Consider the following 23922-nt stretch of genomic DNA (forward strand, 5'->3'; position numbering starts at 1 on the left):
TTCGAGGATAGGGTCATAATTCAAAATGATCTGGATAAACTGGAGAGATGGTCTGAGGTAAACAGGATGAAGTTTAATAAGGACAAATGCAAAGTGCTCCACTTGGGAAGGAAAGAGAAGTTACTCACCGTAGTAACGGTGGTTCTTCGAGATGTGTCCCCATGGGTGCTCCACAATAGGTGACGGGCTTGCCCGGCGCCGCAGATCGGATCTTCCAAGCAGTTTCTGCCGGACCGCGCATGCGCCGGCGCGGGCCGCTCCCTTGCGCGCTCCTGGCCACGTGCGCGATCCGGTCCCCGCCAGTTCCTCGACCAACCGCCTCGGGTGCCCCTGCAAAACACTAACAGAGATCCGAAGCGGGGAGGATGGGCGGGTAGTGGAGCACCCACGGGGACACATCTCGAAGAACCACCGTTACTACGGTGAGTAACTTCTCTTTCTTCTTCGAGTGTCCCCGTGGGTGCTCCACAATAGGTGACTACCCAGCAGTAACCCAAGATAGGAGGTGGGTAATCGGATTATGTGCAGCTTGTCCCCGAGAGGACCGCTGCAGAGAGACGGGTATCCTCTTGGAATACCCTGTGAAGGGCGTAATGTTTGGCGAAGGTGTCGTAGGACGACCAGGTCGCCGCTCTGCAAATGTCTTTTAACCCAACGCCCTTGAAAAAGGCTGTTGATGCCGCCACCGCCCTGGTGGAATGAGCCCTGGGAGTGGCCGATAAAGGACTCTTTCTGAGCTTGTAGCACATTTTTATGCAGGATACAATGTGCTTTGAGATTCTCTGCGAGAAGAGACCCTCTCCTTTCGATTTGGGAGCGAGGGAGACTAGGAGTCTATCCGTTTTCCGGAAGGACTTGGTCCTGTCTACGTAGAAGGCTAGCGCCCTCCTCACGTCCAGGAGGTGTAGGCGCGCCTCTTCGTTGGAGTTATGAGGTTTTGGATAAAACGAGGGTAGAACAATAGGTTCGTTGATGTTAAACTCGGAAGAAACTTTGGGGACAAAGGCTGGATGCAGCCGTATGGTTACCGCCTCCTTGGAAAAAACAGTGCAGGGTGGCGTTGCCATGACTGCCGCGAGCTCGCTCACCCTACGAGCTGACGTAATTGCAAGAAGAAAGGTCGTCTTTATTGTAAGGAGGCGGAGGGGGACCGTGGCCAAGGGCTCGAACGGTGGTCCCATTAGCGTGGTAAGCACCAGGTCCAAGTTCCACGAAGGTGGAATCGGTTTCCGAGGGGGGTAGATGTTTATCAACCCTTTGAGGAACCTGGTAACCATAGGGTGGGCGAACACCGTGTGCCCTTCCTCCTCATGTCTGAACGCCGAGATGGCGGCAAGGTGGACCTTTAATGAGGATAGCGAGAGTCCTCCTCTCTTGAGGTCCAGTGAATACTCTAGTATTGTAGGTATAGGCACCAAAAGGGGGGCCAGCTGTTTGGTAGAACACCTAGCCGTGAAGCGAGTCCATTTTTGTTTGTAGGTCTTCCTAGTGGAAGTCCTCCTGCTACTTTCTAGGACATGTTGTACTGCCACTGTGCATGTGCTCTCTAGGGAGCTGAGCCATGGATTAACCACGCTTGCAGTCGCAGGCTGTGGGGGTGCGGATGCACTATGGACCCCTGGGCTTGCGTGAGCAGATCCGGCACCACCGGAAGAGGCATCGGTGGACGGTCCGACATGCGCAGGAGTAGGGGGAACCATTGTTGGCGATCCCACGTTGGGACTATCAGGAGCATCCGGGCCCTTTCCCTCCTGGCTTTTTGCAAAACTTTGTGGATCAGCACTGTGGGAGGAAACGCATAAAGCAGGGGGCCCCCCCACGGGATCGCGAACGCGTCCCCCAGGGTCCCCCTTCCCAGTCCTGCCCTGGAGCAGAATCGTGGGCACTGCTTGTTGTGCTGAGTGGCAAACAGATCTATTTGGGGAAAACCCCATGCGTGGAAAATCGACCGTAGCAGATCGGGACGGATCTGCCACTCGTGTGTGAGCGCAAAACGCCTGCTCAGCTGGTCTGCCTTCACGTTGTGCGCACCCGGCAAGTATGAGGCTTTCAAAATTATATTGTGGGCGATGCACCAGTTCCATAAGCGGATTGCTTCCGCGCATAAGGCACGGGATCGAGCTCCTCCTTGCCTGTTTATATAAAACATGGTGGAGGTATTGTCTGTACTGATCCCGACGACTTTGCCTTGTATGTGGTCTCGAAAGTGTTTGCAGGCGTTGAACACTGCTCTGAGCTCCAGTACGTTGATGTGTAGTGACTGTTCCGTGGGTGACCACAGTCCTTGAGTCACCTCTTCGCCCATGTGCGCTCCCCACCCTATGAGGGAGGCATCTGTAGTGAGAAAAACCGATATTTGCGGCTGGTGGAAGGGTACCCCTGTTAGCAAGTTCCTGGGGTTTACCCACCATTGCAGGGATTTGCGCACCCCCGCTGTGGGCGACACCACCTTGTGAACGGTGTATACTGCCGGTTTGTATACACTCGCCAGCCAGTGCTGCATGCTGCGCATGTGTAACCTGGCATTCTGCACTACAAACGTCGCCGCTGCCATGTGGCCCAGCAGCTGCAGGCACGTCAAGACCGGCACCGTAGGGCTGAAGGTGATGACTTGCACGAGGGAACCGATGGCTCGAAAGCGAGCCTCTGGTAGGTATACTCTCGCTGCAACCGAGTTTATGCGAGCCCCTATGAACTCTATGTCCTGTGTGGGGTCTATTTGTGATTTTGCCAGATTGATAACCAGGCCAAGTGAGGAGAACGTGTTTGCTGTGACACGTATCATGCGCAGAACCTCTCTTTTCGAGGCCCCTTTGAGCAGGCAGTCGTCCAGATACAGGAAAATGAATACCCCCTGTCTGTGCAGGTAGGCTGACACCACTGCCAAGGTCTTGGTGAAGACTCTGGGGGCCGAGGAGAGGCCAAACGGTAGGACCTTGTATTGGAAGTGTTCGTTGCCCACCATGAACCGGAGGAATCGCCGGTGAGCCGGATGGATGGTTATGTGGAAGTACGCGTCTTGTAAATCGAGGGCTGCGAACCAGTCTCCATCGTTCAGAGCTGTAAGGATGGAGGCGATCGTGGTCATCCGAAAACGTTGCTTGCGCAGGTACCTGTTGAGGCCGCGAAGGTCTAAGATGGGCCTCCAGCCTCCTGTCTTTTTCTCCGTGAGGAAATACCTGGAGTAGAACCCTTTCCCGTGCAGTTGCTCCGGCACTCTTTCCACCGCCCCTATGAGCATGAGATGGTCCACCTCCTGCCTGAGCCTCGCTACGTGGGAGGCCTCCTGGAGGTGGGGCTTGGGTGGAGGTCGTGACGGTGGGAGCGACTGGAAGGGGATGGCGTACCCCGTGGCTATGATCTCCAGCACCCATTTGTCTGTGGTGATCCTTTGCCACTGGTCGTAGAATGGTCGGAGGCGATGGTGAAATAGCTGCTTCGGATGACCGTGTGCGATGGTAGTGATGGCGCTGCCCTGGATCTGTATGTCAAACTTGTGGCCTTTGGCCCCGCCCCGAGGACGCACGGCTCTGTTGTGAGCGTCGCCTGGGAGTTCTGTACTGCTGGTGCTGTTGATGTCGCCCTTGCTCGTAACCCCTGTGATACCGGGGGCGCTGTTGCTGGTACTGGTACCGCCTTTGCTGAGGGTAGTACCTTTTCTTTGTGTATGGGGGGGTGTAAATCCCCAGGGTCCTGAGTGTGGCTCTTGAATCTTTACTGGAATGAAGGACCGAGTCAGTTGATTCAGCAAACAGCTTCTGCGAGTCGAAGGGAAGGTCAACTATCTTCGCCTGCAGATCCCTCGGTATACCCGAGGTCTGGAGCCACGACTCCCTTCGCATCACCACTGCGGTTGCTGTGGAACGTGCTGCCGTGTCCGCAACGTCCAAAGCAATCTGAACTCCCATCCTCGCAGCCGCGTAGCCTTCTTGCACTATGGCCTTGAGGACCGGCTTTTTGTCCTCTGGAAGCGAGTCCATGAGGGAAGTTAACCTGGAATAGTTGTCAAAATTATGGTTCGCTAAGTGCGCTGCGTAATTTGCCATTCGCAACGTTAAAGTGGAGGAGGAGTAGACCTTTCTGCCCAACAGCTCTAGCTTCTTGGCATCTTTGTCCGTTCCCCCTGTTTTGAATTGAGATGTTTTTGATCTTTGTTGTGAGGACTCCACCACCAGGGAGTTTGGCTGTGGGTGGCTAAACAGGAACTCCATGCCCTTTGCCGGCACGAAGTATTTCTTATCCGCTCTCTTTTGGACAGGCGGAATAGTCGCAGGGGTCTGCCATATCGTAATGGCGGACTCTAAGATCGCTTCATCAAGCGGTATTGTTACTCTGGAAGAGGCCGGAGGTCTCAAATTTTTGAGGAGCTTATGGTGTTTCTCTTGCACCTCTGCTGTCTGGATGCCTTGCGTGAAGGCCACCCTCTTAAACAGCTCCTGAAACTGTTTGAGATCGTCCGTAGGATGGACGTCCCCCAGGGCCGTAGCCTCGTCCGGGGAAGAGAGTGAGGAACCGCTGGGGTACATCTCTCTGGACCCTTCCGGTTCCTGATGGTGATGGTACACCCTCTCGCTAGAGGTTTGCGAGGGAAAATCTCGGGGTTCCATGACCAGTCCCCCCTGAGATGCTTGAGTCTCTGTCCCCGGTCGCGATTGCCCTCGGGGGTACGAGATAGTTTGTGGGGATCTTTCCCTAGTAGATTGCCGATGGTGTGTATGCCCCGCGTGGTAGGGGCAACCATGGCAGTATAGGCACTGTTCTTGGGAGGGTGACCTAGACCACTCCCTTGGCGTGTACCCTCTGCGTCTGGGGGAGGGAGATCGTCGAGACACTGGAGAGAGCGACTTCGCATAATAGTCCAGTGGTTCAAACCCCAGGAAGGGTGAAGGTGGTGCCATCCAGGGTGAGGCTGGTTGCAAAAATGGAGAAGGGGGCTCCGGGTAGGCTAGGGGGGACCCCTGCCTTCTGGTTGGAGTCTGCAACGTAAGCGGAGGGCTGTGAGAAAGCAGCTCCACAGCCCTGTCCGGAGAGGGGCTGCAATGCCTCCTCTTGTGTGCAGCCTTCCCCCTCCCTGGAGGAGGTGACTCCGCCCCCTGACGCACGGGGGATCCCGGCCCCGTCGGCACCGTGCTAGGCACGCTCGAAGGCGGTGCCACACGTGCGGTGTCCTTCTGCGCCTGCAGGCTGCGTGCCTGCGCGCTCTGCACCGCCGGTTCCGCCGGGGTTGGTGCCGCTGCCTGCGGTGCCGCCGGTGCCGGTGCTTGTTTAGCCGCCGCCCTGCCTGCGGTGCGGGGCGGCTGGCTGATCATCGGAGGCTGAGCAGTTTGCACGTGGCTCTCCGTGCCGCCGCCAATCAGCTGTTGCTGCGGCTGGGGGCTGCGTGCTCCTCCCGTCCTGCTCACTGTTGCTGCCGGCAGGGATCGGGCTGGAGAGACTTTCCTCCGTTTCTGCGCTGATGGAGTGAGGGAGGCAGCTTTCCTTTTAAGGGCCCCGGAGGGTCCCTCCTGCTGCGGCTGCTCCGGCACGTCTGGCTGGAGGGCCTTATCAAGAAGCAGCATTTTAATGCGCATCTCCCTGTCTCTCCGTGCTCTTGTCGTTAATTTTGCACAGAAGGCGCATTTTTGTGCCACATGGGACTCCCCCAGGCACCTTATGCATAGGGTGTGCCCATCGGACACTGGCATCGCCTCTCGGCAGGACTCACATTTTTTAAAGCCTGAAGAGGACATTGTTGGTGAGTCTTTGAGTTTTATTAAGTGGGTACTTAGCACCTTCTTTGTGCTGTTTTCCCTGTCCGATGGCCTGCCTCAGCAGGAGGGCTGATGGCCGTAGCTCCTGGCCTCCGGCGCTTGTTACTGGGACTGGCTGAAGCTGTCCCGCTCGTAGTTTGTTTGTTGTTGTTTGTTCTTTTTTTTTTTTTTTTTTTTGCAAAATAACAACCGGCTAACTCATAGTAGCCTAAGTATCTGAAAAAACTTGAAAGAAAAACAGATAAAGTCGTTGAATACGCTATTTGGCCTTAGCCTAGTCGGATTCCGTCTGCAGCCGACGGCGGTTAAGAGGAACTGGCGGGGACCGGATCGCGCACGTGGCCAGGAGCGCGCAAGGGAGCGGTGCGCACCGGCGCATGCGCGGTCCAGCAGAAACTGCGTGGAAGATCCGATCTGCGGCGCCGGGCAAGCCCGTCACCTATTGTGGAGCACCCACGGGGACACTCGAAGAAGAACAATCAGTTTCACACATACAGAATGGGGTGGGACTGTCTAGGAATGACTACAGCAGAAAGAAATCTAGGGGTTATAGTGGACCACAAGCTAAATATGAGTCAACAGTATGATGCTGTTGCAAAAAAAGCAAACATGATTCTGGGATGCATTAACAGGTGTGTTGTGAACAAGACACGAGAAGTCATTCTTCCGCTCTATTCTGAGCTGGCTAGGCCTCAGCTAGAGTATTGTGTCCAGTTCTGGGCCCGCAGTTCAAGAAAGATGTGGAGAAATTGAAGAGGGTCCAGAAAAGAGCAACACGAATGATTAAAGGTCTAGAGAATGTGACTTAAGAAAGGCTGAAAGAATTGGGCTTGTTTAGTTTGGAAAAGAGAAGATTGACGGGCGATATGATAGCAGTTTTCAGGTATCTAAAAGGGTGTAATAAGGAGGAGGGAGAAAACTTGTTCTTTTTGGCCTCTGAGGATAGAACAAGAGGCAATGGACTTAAACTGCAGCAAGGGAGGTTTAGGTTGGACATTAGGAAAAAGTTCCTAACTGTCAGGGCGGTCAAACACTGGAATAAATTGCCAAGGGAGGTTGTGGAATCTCCATCACTGGAGATATTTAAGAACAGGTTAGATATATGTCTATCAGGGATGGTTTAGACAGTACTTGGTCCTGCCATTGGGGCAAGGGGCCGGACTCCATGGCCTCTCAAGATCCCTTCTAGTCCTAGTATTCTATGATTCTAAAGGAAGTTTGAGCTTTTTAAGAACTGGTTAGACAAATACCTGTTGGAGATGGCCTGGATTTCTTGGCAGGAGGCAGGACTACATAACCTCTAAAACAGTGCTTCCCAAAGCAGGGTACCCACGCCACCGGTGGTACACAAAAGGATTTCAAGGAGTACACGGCAGACAATAATCCCCTGTGGCAGTCATAAGTCTGCTTATGCAGCACTGAGAGAGGGACCACACCAATAAGGCTGAAGTCCTGAAAGGGGTATATAAATGTTTTAATTTTGGGAAACACTGCTCCACAGCTCCCTTCAAGCCCTCCGTTTCTACGATTCTATAAATACTCCGTTTGTTGTGGTGGAGGAGGGAGAAGAAAATCAGTCTGACTCAAAAAACGGAAAAATAAACATAAACATGCTGATGCTGGAGGATTTTCTTCAGAAACGTCACCAGTTTTACTTATTGTTACACTGCAAGTTCCTTGGACGGAGGCCATTTTCCCTTGTGTATGCACAGCACCTACCATAATGGGTCCCCAGTCTATAACTCTAGTAATTGCGCTAATACAAATATAAAATTACAATAAGAACAAAGCCACTGGCACAGCTTTGCTGTTGAATCAAATACAACAACCCAAGGGGCATCTGGGTGAGAAATTAACTGACCACTGGGTGAATTAATGGGCATGCAGCTATCCCACCAGGGTAGTTTTGACATTTCTTGCTGCAGGAGCAACATCTTTGAATATTGACAGCTACAGGAATCACTTCCTGGTATCATGTTTGGAGCATGGATGCACAAACAGGGAATTGTTGTGATAGTGTGAATAAGAAATGCTTTATTTATTTCTCTGTCACTGTTAAAAATGCACTCACAAATTTTGTTGTAATTTCTTTTTTGCTTCCTTCCCCTTCCCTGTGATGGCCTATAGTGTCAGCTTTAATTTATCTTCCTCTGAAATCAAGTTTGATCTGTTATCCTTTATTGAAAATGGGCACTTGTTGGACAGGACATTTAAGTTCAGCAGTAGCTAAACAGATGCTCATACATTTCTTGTATCACCCTCAGAGAAAACCTAAAAGAGCAACTGACTGTTAACAGAAAAATGGGAAATTCTGAGGTACAACACATTCAAACTATTAAATATTTACTTACTGTTCTGGAGTTTGCTGAGGACGGCTGGAGATGTAACTACGACATTCATCAGCAGCTGATGATGCCTGGCCTTTATCAATAATAACACTTCCCACCTCAGATCTATGAAGACAATAGAAACAGTCAAATAAAGTTGACAGATATCGTATGTTGCTTCTCATATAATTAACATTGTTCCCTGATCACTGAACTAAGAACTTCAGAAACTCAAATTTAGATGTATGCCTCCATTACAGCAGCCTTCCTGCCCAGGCATGTATTTTCACCAGAAGTGCATTGGCACAGGGAACGAAGGCCCTGATTAGAGCCCTATAGAGGGCTTTTTAAAATCACGCTCCCACTATTATGGCAGCAGGTTGTGTGGGACCTACAGGATCCCAGACCTACAGCAGGACTCTACACTAGTCCAGTGCAGGACTCTAGCCAATACTTTCAAAAGCTACAACCACTTTTGGACGCCTCATTTTGTGGGTGCTTAATGTGAGGTGCCTTAAAAATGGCTGACCATCAGAAAGTAGTGACCACATACTTTTGGCAGTGTTGCTCAGTTGTGGTCTGCTTCTCTCCAAGACCAAGAAAACCATGTAATAAATCTGACGCTGCCAGTTTATATAAGACTAATGAATTTAGTTCCATTTGAAGCTCTCTTTTGATCCATATTTATTCTTCTAGCTCACACTTTAATGCAAAGCATCCCAATCACAGGACAGTTTCTTTTCCGTCATGTAAGTTTCTTTTCTATCATGCTCCCCACACCCGAGTATAAGCATTCATACAAACTGCTCTCAACTCCTCAAGCAACTAGGCCATGAGGGTGGGGATTTGCAGTCATCCATTTACACTCAACCTCCATCCCCACTCTTTCTTCCTCCTGCTTCTCTACTCTTCCTTCCCTGTGAATTTCCCCTGCTTTGCTCTCTTACCTCATATACACCAGTTATTTCTGTTAGGCTGTACATATTTCCTGGGCTGCTTTCACAGCTGCCTCACTTTATTAAATTTTAAGTGCAGCTACTGTCATCGCATATGAGCAGCTGACGTGCTAACAAGATAAAAACAAACAACCCCTTGGACAGTCTTACATTTTTGTTCAGCATAATCAATTATACCGTATATAAATCATTCAGACACCAATCCCTTCCAGACACAAACTTTTTGCTCCCCAGAGGTTTCAGCTCCTGTTCAGTTGTTTCATCTGTTTTCTTCCCAGGAATTAACTTTTCAGCACTGTCCAAAAGGGCACTGAGTGCCACCCTTCTAAAAACATTCCCATGAGCCTCTTTGATAAATTGGACCAATTGCCGGATGTCACAGTACAATCCCTGAAAAACAAAGGAGAGTGAGAGAGAGAGAAGGAGAAAGTGCTGTTACTCACCAGTTCGTATACAGGGAGGGAAATAAACATTCCTTTTGTTTGTATGCAGGATGATTCACTAATTCATAAAGAACCGCATACCTCAATAATTCTGAACAGCTTTTTTCAGATCTGCACTATACCTGAAGGTTTGTTTCTTGTCAAGGCAAAATGTTTCTCGTTCTAAGAACATATGAACATAAGAACAGTCATTCTGGATCAGACTGAAGGTCCAGTTAGCCCAATTGTAGTCAATGCCAGGTGCTCCAGAAGGAGTGAACAGAACAGGTAATCACTGAGTGATCCATCTCCTGTCACCCATTTTCAGACTACAGGGTAGGGACACCATTCCTACTCATCCTGGCTATTAAGTATACATGGACCTAACTACCATGAATATATCTAGCTCTTCTGTGAGCCCTGATAAAGTCCCGGTCTTCACATCATCCAGTAGCAAGGAGTACCACAGGTTAACTGTGCACTATGTAAGGAAAACTTCCTTTTGTTTGTTTTAAACCTGCTACCTATTAATTTCATTTGGTGACCCCTAATTCTTATGTTATGGGAACAAGAAAATAACTTTTCCTTATTCACTTTCTCCATACCCGTCACAGACCTCTAGCATATCATCCCTTAGTCTGCTCTTTTCTAAGATGGAAAGTCCCAGTCTTTCCAACCCCTAATCATTTTTTCTGAAACTTTTCCAATGCCAATGTATCTGAGATAAGGCAACCAAATCTGTAGGCAGTGTTCAAGATGTGGGTGTAACACAGATTTATATAGAGGCACTAAGATATTGTTTGTCTTATTCTATGTCCCTTTTTTAAATTATTCTTAACATTCTGTTTCTTTTTGTGACTGTTGCTGATACTGAATGGATGTTTTCAGAGAATTATCGTCAATGACTCCAAGATCTTTCTCTAGAGTAGCTATAGCTAAATTAGCCTCTATCATTTTGCATGTACAGTTGGGATTTTTTTTCCAATGTACACTACTTTGTATTTATCAACATTACAATTCATTTGTCATTTTGTTGTTCAGTCACCTAGTTTTGTGAGTTCCTTCCGAAGCTTTCCACAGTCTGCTGTGTTCTTAATGATTTAGAACAGTTTAGTATCACCAGCAAATTTTGCCACCCCACTGTTTGCCTCTTTCACCTAATAATTCATAAATATGCTAAACAGGAATATGTTAAAAAGAAGATCAAAGACCAAACACAGTGCATAATCTTATGCTGTCTGGGTCAGATTTGCCCCACCCAGTACTTGAAGGATATGATTTTTTTCTTAAACTTGTCTAGTTAGCTGGCTCAATAAAGTCTCATTGAATTGATCCTGCACTTTCAAGTCCAGCTGCTTTATGAAAGTGAGAGGAAATAAAACCTGAAAAGATGCATATAGATGCTCACCAGGTTTTCAGGGCTATGAAGTTCATGCGTAGTGGAAGCACAACGAGTGATAAGTGACTTGAACATGGCGCTGACAACAATACCTTCCACACTTTGGGCTGTCGACTTGTTGTCCACTGTGGTGAAGTTATTTCCAAATCCAGCCTTGTCTGCAAAATGCAAGCACAATAAACCACGTGGCTGAGATGTGTGAACAAAATATAGATTAAAAAGTAATCGTGTATTTAAATGAATTAAAAGGTGTAAATAAACAGGATGCCCTCACCCTGAACCATGTGTTCAATGTTGCTGACCCTACCTCAAATGAATATAGCAGATATAAGCGGCACAAATAAGAAGAGGGATAGAAAAATCTGCCATTTGAAAAGAGATTGAAATGATCAAGACTATTTATACTTTCACTTTATCTCCTCCTTAAAACAGAGGAATTCAAGGTAACAAATGGACTGTTTTCCTGCTCATATAACAAAGAGAACGCAGAACTCAACTATACTGAACAGAAACAAGCTTAAAACTGATGAAAGGACATTCTTTTTAACCAACAGAACTCTGCTTTCAAAAGCTACTATGGAGACCAAGATTTTGGAAGAATTCAAAAAACAGATTAACCATTTACACAGATGACAAAACCATCCATGGTTTCTTTAGACAGAAGAAAAATATTCAAAAGAGAGAACTTGTCCCCTGAAGGCATAAGCCAATGTGTATTTAGAAGAAATTTGCCCTATAGGCAGGTTTTTTTCCCAGTTGTCCACTATGGTGTTCCTTGCACCTTTCTCTGAGGTAAAAGGGATCACAAAGAGATGAACTACTTGTGTTTTGAGATGTCAGTTCCTACATTACAAATACCCCCCATTAGCTACTTGTGTACACAATGACCAATGAACATTTGCCATCATCATAATGGTACACAGAATTGTGCGTAACTTAAAAATCTAGACCTACACGGTAGGTACATTAATTTGAATGTTCATAGTCCTGTTTACACACTCAGTTTACGTATTTGCTGCTTCGCCTTAGGCTCCCCAGAAAGACTTAATGCTCAATTTTATCTCCATTCAGAACAAACACAGAACACACAGTCCACTCCAGCTGGCATTCAGTCAAGTCATTAAGCTGAAAACCTGCTTCCTGATGCACAGTAGAGAGAAAAGTTTCCTTCACAAATCCATGACCAAAGAGGTAGTGTGCATCTAAAGAAGAGCACATGCTTCTCTGATTTCAATTGTACTGGAAATAAAATGTATAGATATGGCCAGACCCTCAGTTGGTATAATGCGAAGCAGTTCCAGTGACCTTATGGGAGTTACATGGACCTACATCAACTGAGGATTGGACTTTGTAAATACAAGTTATATTTTGCCTTTGGAAATTCACTGTGACTTTTTGAAAATGGCAGCCTGTATCCTCCATGGTGGTGTCATTAAGGAAAATGACCAGCCACCTATACTTACTGTCAGTGACTGGCTCCATGCAGAATCCTAGCAAAGCGTGAAGGAAATCTACTACGTTATTGAGGGAATCTCTGTTCACATAGTCCCTCATGGTCTGCCGGAACTGCATTTTATCCAGCTTGTACAGCTTTGTGAGGCAATTCTGAGCCTGTGAAGACATTACAAAAATGAGAAGTACCTGCTTCAGTTTTCATGACAGTTGAAGGGTTCTCAATGTGTTTTTCTGCCCTTATTTCACCAGCACTGCGTTGTCATAAGTAAACTCACCTACTTGTCAAAGGATTGAAATGCCACAATAAGATATGGGTCTCTCTGCGAATGCCAAACACAGAATTCAGTAGTAGAAGACATTATACCACATTATTTTTTGGATGCAACGTTAAATCAAGCTTAGTTCTGTCCTCCTCTTGCAGCCCTCCCAAATGGAAGTTAAAATTACACAACAGGTGAAATGACTAGAAAACCTGTTGCCCTGGCCTATATTTAAGTAGGACTATTAAGAAAACAGGCTGTTTTAAAGGGGTTTCAGATTTTGAGTCTATGGCCCAGATCCAACCCTCTTCCTTTATTTATCTGGCTTCAGTAACTAATTCAGATTTTCCAGATTGAAAACTTTTATTTAAAAAAAAATTCAGTATTTGCTCTTTATTGCAAAGTTAATCATCTCAGTGTGACCCAGTGCAGAAACCCTGCTATATTAAAGGCAAGAGATGTCTTATGTCTCACAGGCTATGTCTACACTAGAGTTTTGTAGACAAAACTGAGGTTTTGTTTACAAAACTTGGAGAGCATCTACATAAAAATGTTTTGTTAACAGAAACTGTTGACAAAAAAGCTGCTTAGACTCTGAGAGGCCCTTTTGTTGACAGTGCAGATCAAAATATTGATCCACTTTTACGCGTAGATGTGATCTGTTGCCTGAAGTTTTTTCAGAAAATCTCTTCTGACAGTATCTTCTGTAGACAGATGCTTCTAGTGTAGATATAGCCACAGGGTGGTAATGATTCTGAAGCCCAGTGTGTCATACTATGATTTTCAAATAACTTAGAAGCAGAGTTTTGCATAAAGTTACCACAATGAAGCATCCAAAAACAGACAGGCCAAATAAACAAACAGTAGAAATAGAAATAATTCCAAAAATCCATTTCAAATCTCTTTACATAAAGACCTCAGGGATGTCCCACTGATGCTAACGGGATTATTCACATGCTTAAACTGAAGCATATTCCTAAATGTTTTACTGGATCAGGACCTAAAGGATGCAAAACTTAGCCTTAATTTTACTAACCACTAGTTTGGTTGCTATATGAGTCACTCTGGACCGTTTTTCTGTGTGACCTTCCTGTTGCCATCACTGGGTTCTCCGGTATGCACTGATGGCTGGACATGACACTAGCATTGTAACCGAGTCTGTCTAGTATCATAATTACAAACAGAATTTAGCCCTCTCCTAAGAATGAGTTTCAGAACCCTGCTCTAAGGTTTGATCCAATTCCCACTGAAGTCATGGGAAAGGCTCTCATTAACTTCAACAGACTTTGGATCAGGCCTCTAATGTTTTTAAGTACAATGTTAAGTATTGCTGACTGAACCATGGATGTTATGTTTGCCCACATTTGTAAAGTATTCTGGGGAATCTTGTACAAAAAGGTGTGTTATGAAAATAATTTTTTTTTCAATTTTTTCTTAGCTTTACATTCCTGGACGTTTGCACAGACAGAAAACCCTGGTGCAAATTACAGTAAAATATGAAAGCTGGTGAACTAGTACTTAAAACAGGGTGGTGGGAGGAGGACAAAGAGGGGAGACAGCACACAGACATTTGGAATTGACTGATGACTATTTTGTATTTTCAGTTAAATATTAATTTTAATATTTGTCACCGTAAGAACACAACAAGCTGGATCCTGTTGTGCAGTCCAGCTGTTCTGCATTGCACTGCGTGCATACTCTGAATATAAAGACACAGAAATCAGACTGAGGACAACACTCCTGGGCTACGTCTACACGTGAAGCCTACATCGAAGTAGCCTATTTCGATGTGGCGACATCGAAATAGGCTATTTCGATGAATAACGTCTACACGTCCTCCAGGGCTGGCAACGTCGATGTTCAACATCGACGTTGCGCAGCACCACATCGAAATAGGCGCTGCGAGGGAACGTCTACACGCCACAGTAGCACACATCGAAATAAGGGTGCCAGGCACAGCTGCAGACAGGGTCACAGGGCAGACTCAACAGCCAGCCGCTCCCTTAAAGGGCCCCTCCCAGACACACTTGCACTAAACACCACAAGATCCACAGAGCCGACAACGAGTTGCAGACCCTGTGCATGCAGCATGAATCCCCCGCTGCAGCAGCAGCAGCCAGAAGCCCTGGGCTAAAGGCTGCTGCACACAGTGACCATAGAGCCCCGCACGGGCTGGAGAGACAGTGTCCCTCAACCCCCCAGCTGATGGCTGCCATGGAGGACCCCACAATTTCGACGTTGCAGGACGCGGATCGTCTACACGGTCCCTACTTCGACGTTGAACGTCGAAGTAGGGCGCTATTCCGATCCCCTCATGAGGTTAGCGACTTCGACGTCTCGCCGCCTAACGTGGAAGTTAACTTCGAAATAGCGCCCGACGCGTGTAGCCGCGACGGGTGCTATTTTGAAGTTAGTGCCGCTACTTCGAAGTAGCGTGCACGTGTAGACACAGCCCTGGAAGGAGAGTAGATCTGATTTAGGGACTCTGATGTTACTCCTCATTCCTGATGACAGTATAGTTGGCTAGGACGTCTCTCTGCAACTACAGCCCTCACTTGTGTCCTCAGCCTCCTGTGGCCAACAAAGACCAGCATAAATTAAAACAACTTTTTAACTAACCAAACCAGAACTGCACAAAGCAGCTTTCGATTAAGGGAAATGAAAAGGAGCATTTTAAATACAAGGACCAGCAAGCAGTACCTTCAGGAGTGCTATCTTAAAATTCCAGTCCTCATTCTGAGGCTTTACAGCATGAATCAGTCTTTCAGAACTGGTAAAATGCTCAGTCAATGGCAAGGAAACATTAATCAGAATCAAAGCATGCAAATGAACTGTGAAGTAAACTAAAGAAAACAGAAGTCTGCATTTTACAATGTAATCCAACACTGAGATGTGTAACTGATCCCGATCTTGAATAGCTGAAAACATATTTAGGAAATGCTGAAACAATCTATTTTGAAAATATCATTTTGACTTGACATTTGAAATGTTTCATTCAACCCAAACAAAATTTTTCAGCTTTTCATTTTGGCTACAACACCAAAAAATCATTTTCAGTTTGAAACAAACTGATTTTTCCCCATGTATTTTGGTTTAGTCACAAAACCTATATAAATAAATAAATCCGTTATTTACTCAGCTCTAGCCTTGAACTCATATCACTCCGAGACACAGGGTATACCACTAAATGCCCTTTTTTCAAGGCTCAGTATCAAAACACTATATGCTGCATGCAGGTCTATGGTCCACTTTTAACAAACTGAGCCAGTTAATGGGGTGGGCAGGGGGGGATCATATAACCCCCTCCTTCCCCCCACAACTCTAGGCCTAGTTTATAGACAGGTCACAGTTCCACATCCACTTCCCATTTTGGGGGCACAATGTACACCTGCTAACAAAGCCAATGGGAATGCTCACTGTAGCAAACATGGTGGCCAGTAAAAAGTGGGGCTTAAAATACATCTGTTTAGCAGGACACTGGGCACTGTGTGCCCATTGAAATCTCCTATACCTGAGTTTTATTCTTCTGGGATGCAATCACAACAAGAATTCTGGGACCTTCAGAAGAATAGAACCTAGGTATAGTAGCTACCCAGTAGTGGAAGAGGAAGTCTTTTGTTGCCCTTCTGCACAGACTGCAGCACAGGAGCATGCTTGGAGCAGAATGCATCCTGACCATTTCAGGTTGCTGGAGCAGCCCATAAGTAGACATTGAAGGCTGCCATCCAGTTACTCAGAGCTTGTCAAAAAACATATGGATTTTTGTACCAGTGTAAGCAAAGTGATACAGTCACAGTTGTAAACTTTCCCAGTATAGTACACTGTGCCAGTGTGCAAAGTGATTTGGCTAGTGCAGTGTGTCCATGTTAGGGCTTAGCAAATCTGCATGGCAGACAAGCTTCTGGGGCTGCTCTAAATTGTGCTGGGCCCAAGACATGTCCCTAGCAGGGCCAGGAATTTGAAAGGTTCAAGGATGGCTTAAAGCTGCCATTGCCTCCCACTGGCTTAGCTGTAGTGCTCAACAGGTGCAACTGAGATTGGGGGCCAGCATTTGATGGTGAATACAAAGAAGGCTGCGTGGAAGGGAAGGACGGGGGCTTCTCAAAATCAGCAGACATGTTTCAGAAATAAGGGGTTGGGGAAAGCTGGGATCTGCTTTAGTTCTCTTACATTCTCCTGGAATACCTGGTGTCTCAGACGATCTCCAGAGAGCCCTCGGTGTCCTTCTCCACAGCCATAAGCACAGCCCAGGGATTTCACTATTTTGATCAGCATTGTCAGTGCCAGCCTGTGGGTGCTTATGGGAGAGCTTTCATCCTAAGAGATGCAGAGGAGAAACACTACCATGTGACACTAAGGCCAGGTAACTTGCATACTCTTAGAATTTGTTCAGAACTGTTTGCTGCACATTCTTGCTTGCAAACAATCCAATATTAGTCTGAATAGCTCAGCAACTCCTGAAAATCCTATTGATTTCTGTTTATTCAAGTTCAGGACCTAATCTAACAATTCTAACTACAGTACGTGTTGATGTCAATGAGGTACAATTCTAAGTACAGGTTGAACCTCTCTAGTTCAGCACTCTTGGGACCTGGCTGATGACAAATGAGAGAATTTACTAAACCAACATGAAAGGTCAATATTATCTAGCAGAATTACCAATATTTCCACTTTTTACTGAGCTTGTAGAAGATGTTTAGGAGTAAAATAGAGTTAAATAACAGCACAGAACACACAGAGCCAGGACTGGCAGCTGTAAACAAACTTTATGGGACCATGGGAAACTTCGTCACACCCATGACAACTGGACATTCAGCTAACTAACATTATGCTGTACTGTGGCTGTTGCTCAATCAGTGAGTCCTGGATTAGAGAGGTTCACCCTGTATTCTGCTATCTGCCAGGTAGAAAGGGTCTAATTGTGTTGCCTGGACTGACAGTGAATACTAATTTAAGGAAAGTAGTCCCACTGAAATCCATGGGACTACTCATAAAGTACTATTGAACAGAAGTAACTGAGCTGAGCCCTAAGGAATTCTGGGATCAGAACCCTTTGCATCAAGTCAAGTAACAAAACAGTTTGTGTTGTCATCTAGTGGGTAACACAGGGGATGAGAAGTCATGTGACCTGGGTTCTACTCTCAGTCCTGCCATGGATCTGCTGTGTAACTTGGCCTGTCTTATCTTATTAAACTGTAATCTCTTCAGGGCACTATCCATCTCTTGCTGCTTGTTTGCTCTGTGCCTCCAAAGTACTACTGTAAGACAAATAATAAAAAGTAGAAAAAATTCACCAATACAATTTTTTCTTGCTTGTTTTTAAAATACACTTGTATATTATGCAAAACAGCTCTTATTTAGGGCAGCAGGAATACTTGTTTTATATGAAAAACATAACTATGCTAGGCTCATTAGGGCTGCTGAGCAAAGTTCCTTCCCTCAGGTAATGACAGCAAAGAGCACTGAATTCTCCAAGGCAATGTATGCACTGGCTTTGATGTGGGTACTGCAGTGACACACATTAATATATCAGAGCGGTGCAAAGAAAGCCTCAAATAGAGAGGGAAAAGGAAATGATAATTACTTGCGCACATATATACATACACACACACACACACACACACACACACTTGACATACCTTATCTCACATGCATGTACTCTCTGTAGATTATATGGTACCCAAACATACCTTTTCTTGATTTTTATCATTCTTTTCATAGGGCCCTCCACCTCCTCCTCCGCCGTCACCATCAGCTCCGCCACCACCTCCTCCTCCACCACTTCCTCCACCTCCACCTTCTTCTCCTCCCCCATCTCCAGCTCCACTGACTGGGGGGCCCCCGAATCCACAGGCTGAGCCGCCCAAAGCCGCCCCTTTGAGCTGGAAGGATCCCTCACTGGGCCTCTTTTCCACAGTCTCATTTTCCTTGTTCTCACTCTTCCTTCTGACTTTCTCCACACACGGCACCACGCCAAGCTGAAGCAGGCACTCAACAATGTTCAGCGCCACATCGCAGATCCGGGAGCTGATGTCATGGTTTAGAACCAAGTAAACAGCCTTCAAAACAACCTGGGGAAAGACGACAACAATGTGTTTTGGTCAGACTTGTTTTCTGTATTATTGTTATTATTATCATTATTATCATTTTGTATTTATAATACCATGGTGCATAAGAGTCTTTGTCATTTACAATGTAAATGTAAGCCAAGAGACAACAGATGAATACAGAGAACACAAGGAAACAATGAGACAGTACTGGTCATCATGACAGACAGTGGTCTCATGTATCAGTGACCTAAACATTATCAGTTTTTTTGCAGGGATCCCACCAAAAGAAAGTTTGGAGAAGGAATTTGTAGGAGGATAATATATTTGTTTTGTGTATGTTTACAAGGAGTTCCTTCCAAATATCATGGATAGCATGGAAGAAAAGATGAACTGTATAAGTGGTTAATGGTATCAGCAGCTAGCTGGAGGCAGACGTCAACATCTCAAAGGTGAATGAAATCTGATAGGATAGGAAAAGGCCATGAGGGCCTCAAAAGTGAAGACAGGAAGCTCTATGTTTAATGTGATAGAGAAGGAAGAGCCAGTGAAGGGATGCAAAGATAGGCGTGACATGTTCAAAGTAACAGTCGAGGAAAATTATATTTGCAGCACTAATCTGAATGGATACAAGCAGGACAGGACTTCATTTAAACAAGGGCTGAGATATGGACACTGCAGGAACTGAGATGCAAGACTATGACAGCCTAGCCAAGAATTTCAGCTGTGTAGATGGACAGGAAAGGCTGTGTCTCAGAGATGTCATGTAGAAAGAACATATAGCCTGAATGTGAAGGTTTAGTTATAGCATGAATATGAAGACCCTCAGAGAGGTCCGAGTTGAAGACGACACCCTAGTTATAAGCATGAGCAACAAGCAGGACAGCGGGCTTGTTCAGAGTGGTCACGATGGCGGAACAAGTGAGTTCTTGTAGGGTTGAAAGATTAGAAACTATTTCAGCCATGTAGAACTTGAGCTGGCAGCTAGACATCCACAAAGAGATGTCTGTGGGAAAGGCTGAAATTTCAGTTTGGGCAGAAGGAGAGAAAGTCAGGAGTAGAGAGGTAGTTCTCTGAGTCATCAACATAAAGAAGGCAGTTCAATTTTGTTTGCAGAAGAGATTTCCTAACGGCAAGGTATGGACATAAAAGAGGAGGGGACCAAAGACAGAGTCCTGTGTAACCTTCTCAAAAAGCTGGCAGGGAGGATGAAAAGGATCTTCTTAAGGACATGGCGAAGGAGAGATTAATTAAGTGGAATGAATATTGACGGGGTAGCTGTGTCAGTCTGTATCCGCAAAAACAACACGAAATCCTGTGGCACCTTACAGGCTAACAGATTCACTGGAGCATAATCTTTCATGAGCAAAGACCCACTGTCAGATTGAAGCGTGTCTTTGCCCATGAAAGATTATGCTCCAATAAATCTGTTAGTCTATAAGGTGCCGCAGGACGTCTCATTGTTTTTAAGTGGAATGAGAAAGAGAAGTTACTCACCGTAGTAACGGTGGTTCTTCGAGATGTGTCCCCGTGGGTGCTCCACAATAGGTGTCGGGCTTGCCCGGTGCCGCAGATCGGATCTTCCAAGCAGTTTCTGCCGGACTGCGCATGCGCCAGTGTGCGCCGCTCCCTTGCGCGCTCCTGGCCATGTGCGCGCTCCGGTCCCCGCCAGTTCCTCGACCAACCACCTCGGGTACCCCTGCAAAACACTAACAGAGATCCGAAGCGGGGAGGATGGGCGGGTAGTGGAGCACCCACGGGGACACATCTCGAAGAACCACCGTTACTACGGTGAGTAACTTCTCTTTCTTCTTCGAGTGTCCCCGTGGGTGCTCCACAATAGGTGACTACCCAGCAGTAACCCAAGATAGGAGGTGGGTAATCGGATTATGTGCAGCTTCTCCCCGAGAGGACCACTGTAGAGAGACGGGTATCCTCTTGGAATACCCTGTGAAGGGCGTAATGTTTGGCGAAGGTGTCGTAGGACGACCAGGTCGCCGCTCTGCAAATGTCTTTTAACCCAACGCCCTTGAAAAAGGCTGTTGATGCCGCCACCGCCCTAGTGGAATGAGCCCTGGGAGTGGCCGATAAAGGAGTCTTTTTGAGCTCGTAGCACATTTTTATGCAGGATACAATGTGCTTTGAGATTCTCTGCGAGGAGAGACCTTCTCCTTTCGACTTGGGAGCGAGGGAGACTAGGAGTCTATCCGTTTTCCGGAAGGACTTGGTCCTGTCTACGTAGAAGGCTAGCGCCCTCCTCACGTCCAGGAGGTGTAGGCGCGCCTCTTCGTTGGAGTTATGAGGCGTTGGATAAAACGAGGGTAGAACAATAGGTTCGTTAATGTGAAACTCGGAAGAAACTTTGGGAACAAAGGCTGGATGCAGCCTTATGGTTACCGCCTCCTAGGAAAAAACAGTGCAGGGTGGCGTTGCCATGACTGCCGCGAGCTCGCTCACCCTACGAGCTGACGTAATTGCAAGAAGAAAGGTCGTCTTTATTGTAAGGAGGCGGAGGGGGACCGTGGCCAAGGGCTCGAACGGTGGTCCCATTAGCGTGGTAAGCACCAGGTCCAAGTTCCACGAAGGTGGAATCGGTTTCCGAGGGGGGTATAGGTTTACCAACCCTTTGAGGAACCTGGTAACCATAGGGTGGGCGAACACCGTGTGCCCTTCCTCCTCGTGTCTGAACGCCGAGATGGCGGCAAGGTGGACCTTCAACGAGGATAGCGACAGTCCTCCTCTCTTGAGGTCCAGTAAATACTCTAGTATTGTAGGTATAGGCACCAAAAGGGGGGCCAGCTGTTTGGTAGAACACCAAGCCGTGAAGCGAGTCCATTTCTGCTTGTAGGTCTTCCTGGTGGAAGTCCTCCTGCTGCTTTCTAGGACTTGCTGTACTTCCACTGTGCATGTGCTCTCTAGGGAGTTGAGCCATGGATTAACCACGCTTGCAGTCGCAGCCTTTGGGGGTGCGGGTGCACTATGGACCCCTGGGCTTGCGTGAGCAGATCCAGCGCCACCGGAAGAGGCATCGGTGGACGGTCCAACATGCGCAGGAGTAGGGGGAACCATTGTTGTCGATCCCACGTTGGGACTATCAGGATCATCAGGGCCCATTCCCTCCTGGCTTTCTCCAAGACTTTGTGGATCAGCACTGTGGGAGGAAACGCATAAAGCAGGGGGCCCCTCCACGGGATCGCGAACGTGTCCCCCAGGAACCCCCATCCCAGTCCTGCCCTGGAGCAGAATCGTGGGCACTTCTTGTTGTGCTGAGTGGCAAACAGGTCTATCTGGGGAAAACCCCATGCGTGGAAGATCGGCCGTAGCAGATCGGGACGGATCTGCCACTCGTGTGTGAGTGCAAAACGCCTGCTCAGCTGGTCTGCCTTCACATTGTGCGCACCTGGCAAGTATGAGGCTTCCAAGAGTATATTGTTGGCGATGCACCAGTTCCATAAGCGGATTGCTTCCGCGCATAAGGCATGGGATCGAGCTCCTCCTTGCCTGTTTATATAAAACATGGTGGAGGTATTGTCTGTACTGATCCCGACGACTTTGCCTTGTATATGGTCTCGAAAGTGTCTGCAGGCGTTGAACACTGCTCTGAGCTCCAGTATATTTATGTGTAGTGACTGTTCCGTGGGTGACCACAGTCCTTGAGTCACCTCTTCGCCCATGTGCGCTCCCCACCCTATGAGGGAGGCATCTGTAGTGAGAAAAACCGATATCTGCGGCTGGTGGAAGGGTACCCCTGTTAGCAGGTTCCTGGGGTTTACCCACCATTGCAGGGATTTGCGCACCCCCGCTGTGGGCGACACCACCTTGTGAACGGTGTGTACTGCCGGTTTGTATACACTCGCCAGCCAGTGCTGCATGCTGCGCATGTGTAACCTGGCGTTCTGTACTACGAACGTCGCCGCTGCCATGTGGCCCAGCAGCTGTAAGCACGTCAAGACCGGCACCGTAGGGCTGAAGGTGATGACCTGCACGAGGGAGCCGATGGCCTGAAAGCGAGCCTCTGGTAGATATACTCTCGCTGTAACCGAGTTTATGCGAGCCCCTATGAACTCTATGTCCTGTGTGGGGTCTATTTGTGATTTTGCCAGATTGATAACCAGGCCGAGTGAAGAGAATGTGTTTGCTGTGACGCGTATCATGCGCAGAACCTCCCCCTTCGAGGCCCCTTTGAGCAGGCAGTCGTCCAGATACGGGAAAATAAATATCCCGTCTGTGCAGGTAGGCTGACACCACTGCCAAGGTCTTGGTGAAGACTCTGGGGGCCGAGGAGAGGCCAAACGGTAGGACCTTGTATTGGAAGTGTTCGTTGCCTACCATGAACCGGAGGAATCGCCGGTGAGCCGGATGGATAGTTATGTGGAAGTACGCGTCTTGTAAATCGAGGGCTGCGAACCAGTCTCCATCGTCCAGTGCTGTAAGGATGGAGGCGATTGTGATCGTCCGAAAACGTTGCTTGCGCAGGTACCGGTTGAGGCCGCGAAGGTCTAAGATGGGCCTCCAGCCTCCTGTTTTTTTCTCCATGAGGAAGTACCTGGAGTAGAACCCTTTCCCTTGCAGTTACTCCGGCACTCTTTCCACTGCCCCTATGAGCATGAGATGGTCCACCTCCTGCCTGAGCCTCGCTACATGGGAGGCCTCCTGGAGGTGGGGCTTGGGTGGAGGTCGTGACGGTGGGAGCGACTGGAAGGGGATGGCGTACCCCGTGGCTATGATCTCCAGCACCCATTTGTCTGTGGTGATCCTTTGCCACTGGTCGTAGAATGGTCGAAGGCGATGGTGGAATAGCAGCTTCGGATGACCTTGTGCGATGGTAGTGATGGCGCAGCCCTGGATCTGTATGTCAAACTTGTGGCCTTTGGCCCCGCCCCGAGGACGCACGGCTCTGTTGTGAACGTCGCCTGGGAGTTCTGTACTGCTGGTGCTGTTGATGTTGCCCTTGCTCGTAACCCCTGTGGTACTGGGGGCGCTGTTGCTGGTACTGGTACCGTCTTTGTTGAGGGTAATACCTTTTCTTTGTGTATGGAGGGGTGTAAATCCCCAGGGTCCTGAGTGTGGCTCTTGAATCTTTACTGGAATGAAGGACCGAGTCAGTTGATTCAGCAAACAGCTTCTGCGAGTCGAAGGGAAGGTCAACTATCTTCGCCTGCAGATCCCTTGGTATACCCGAAGTCTGGAGCCAGGACTCCCTTCGCATCACCACTGCCGTTGCTGTGGAACGTGCTGCTGTGTCCGCAACGTCCAGGGCGATCTGAACTCCCGTCCTCGAGGCCGCGTAGCCTTCTTGCACTATG

The 23922-nt window shown here is 47.7% G+C and overlaps 1 protein-coding gene across 3 annotated transcripts in view; it reads right to left on the bottom strand.

Moving 5' to 3' along the window:
* Positions 1-23922, bottom strand: part of UNC80 (unc-80 homolog, NALCN channel complex subunit) — a 181778-nt gene that overhangs the window by 116164 nt on the left and 41692 nt on the right. For 2 of the 3 annotated variants that reach the window (XM_075000738.1, XM_075000739.1), the window contains exons 13-18: positions 18260-18640; positions 16740-16886; positions 12318-12465; positions 10864-11012; positions 9254-9423; positions 8102-8203 (exon numbers count right to left, since the gene is read on the bottom strand). In XM_075000738.1, the coding sequence (XP_074856839.1) occupies positions 8102-8203; positions 9254-9423; positions 10864-11012; positions 12318-12465; positions 16740-16886; positions 18260-18640 (1097 nt within the window). The remainder of the gene's footprint in view (positions 1-8101; positions 8204-9253; positions 9424-10863; positions 11013-12317; positions 12466-16739; positions 16887-18259; positions 18641-23922) is intronic. The other variant, XM_075000740.1, reaches the window with a different exon arrangement.

The sequence above is a fragment of the Carettochelys insculpta genome, chromosome 8 (genome assembly GCF_033958435.1).
Source record: "Carettochelys insculpta isolate YL-2023 chromosome 8, ASM3395843v1, whole genome shotgun sequence".
NCBI lineage: Eukaryota > Metazoa > Chordata > Testudines > Carettochelyidae > Carettochelys > Carettochelys insculpta.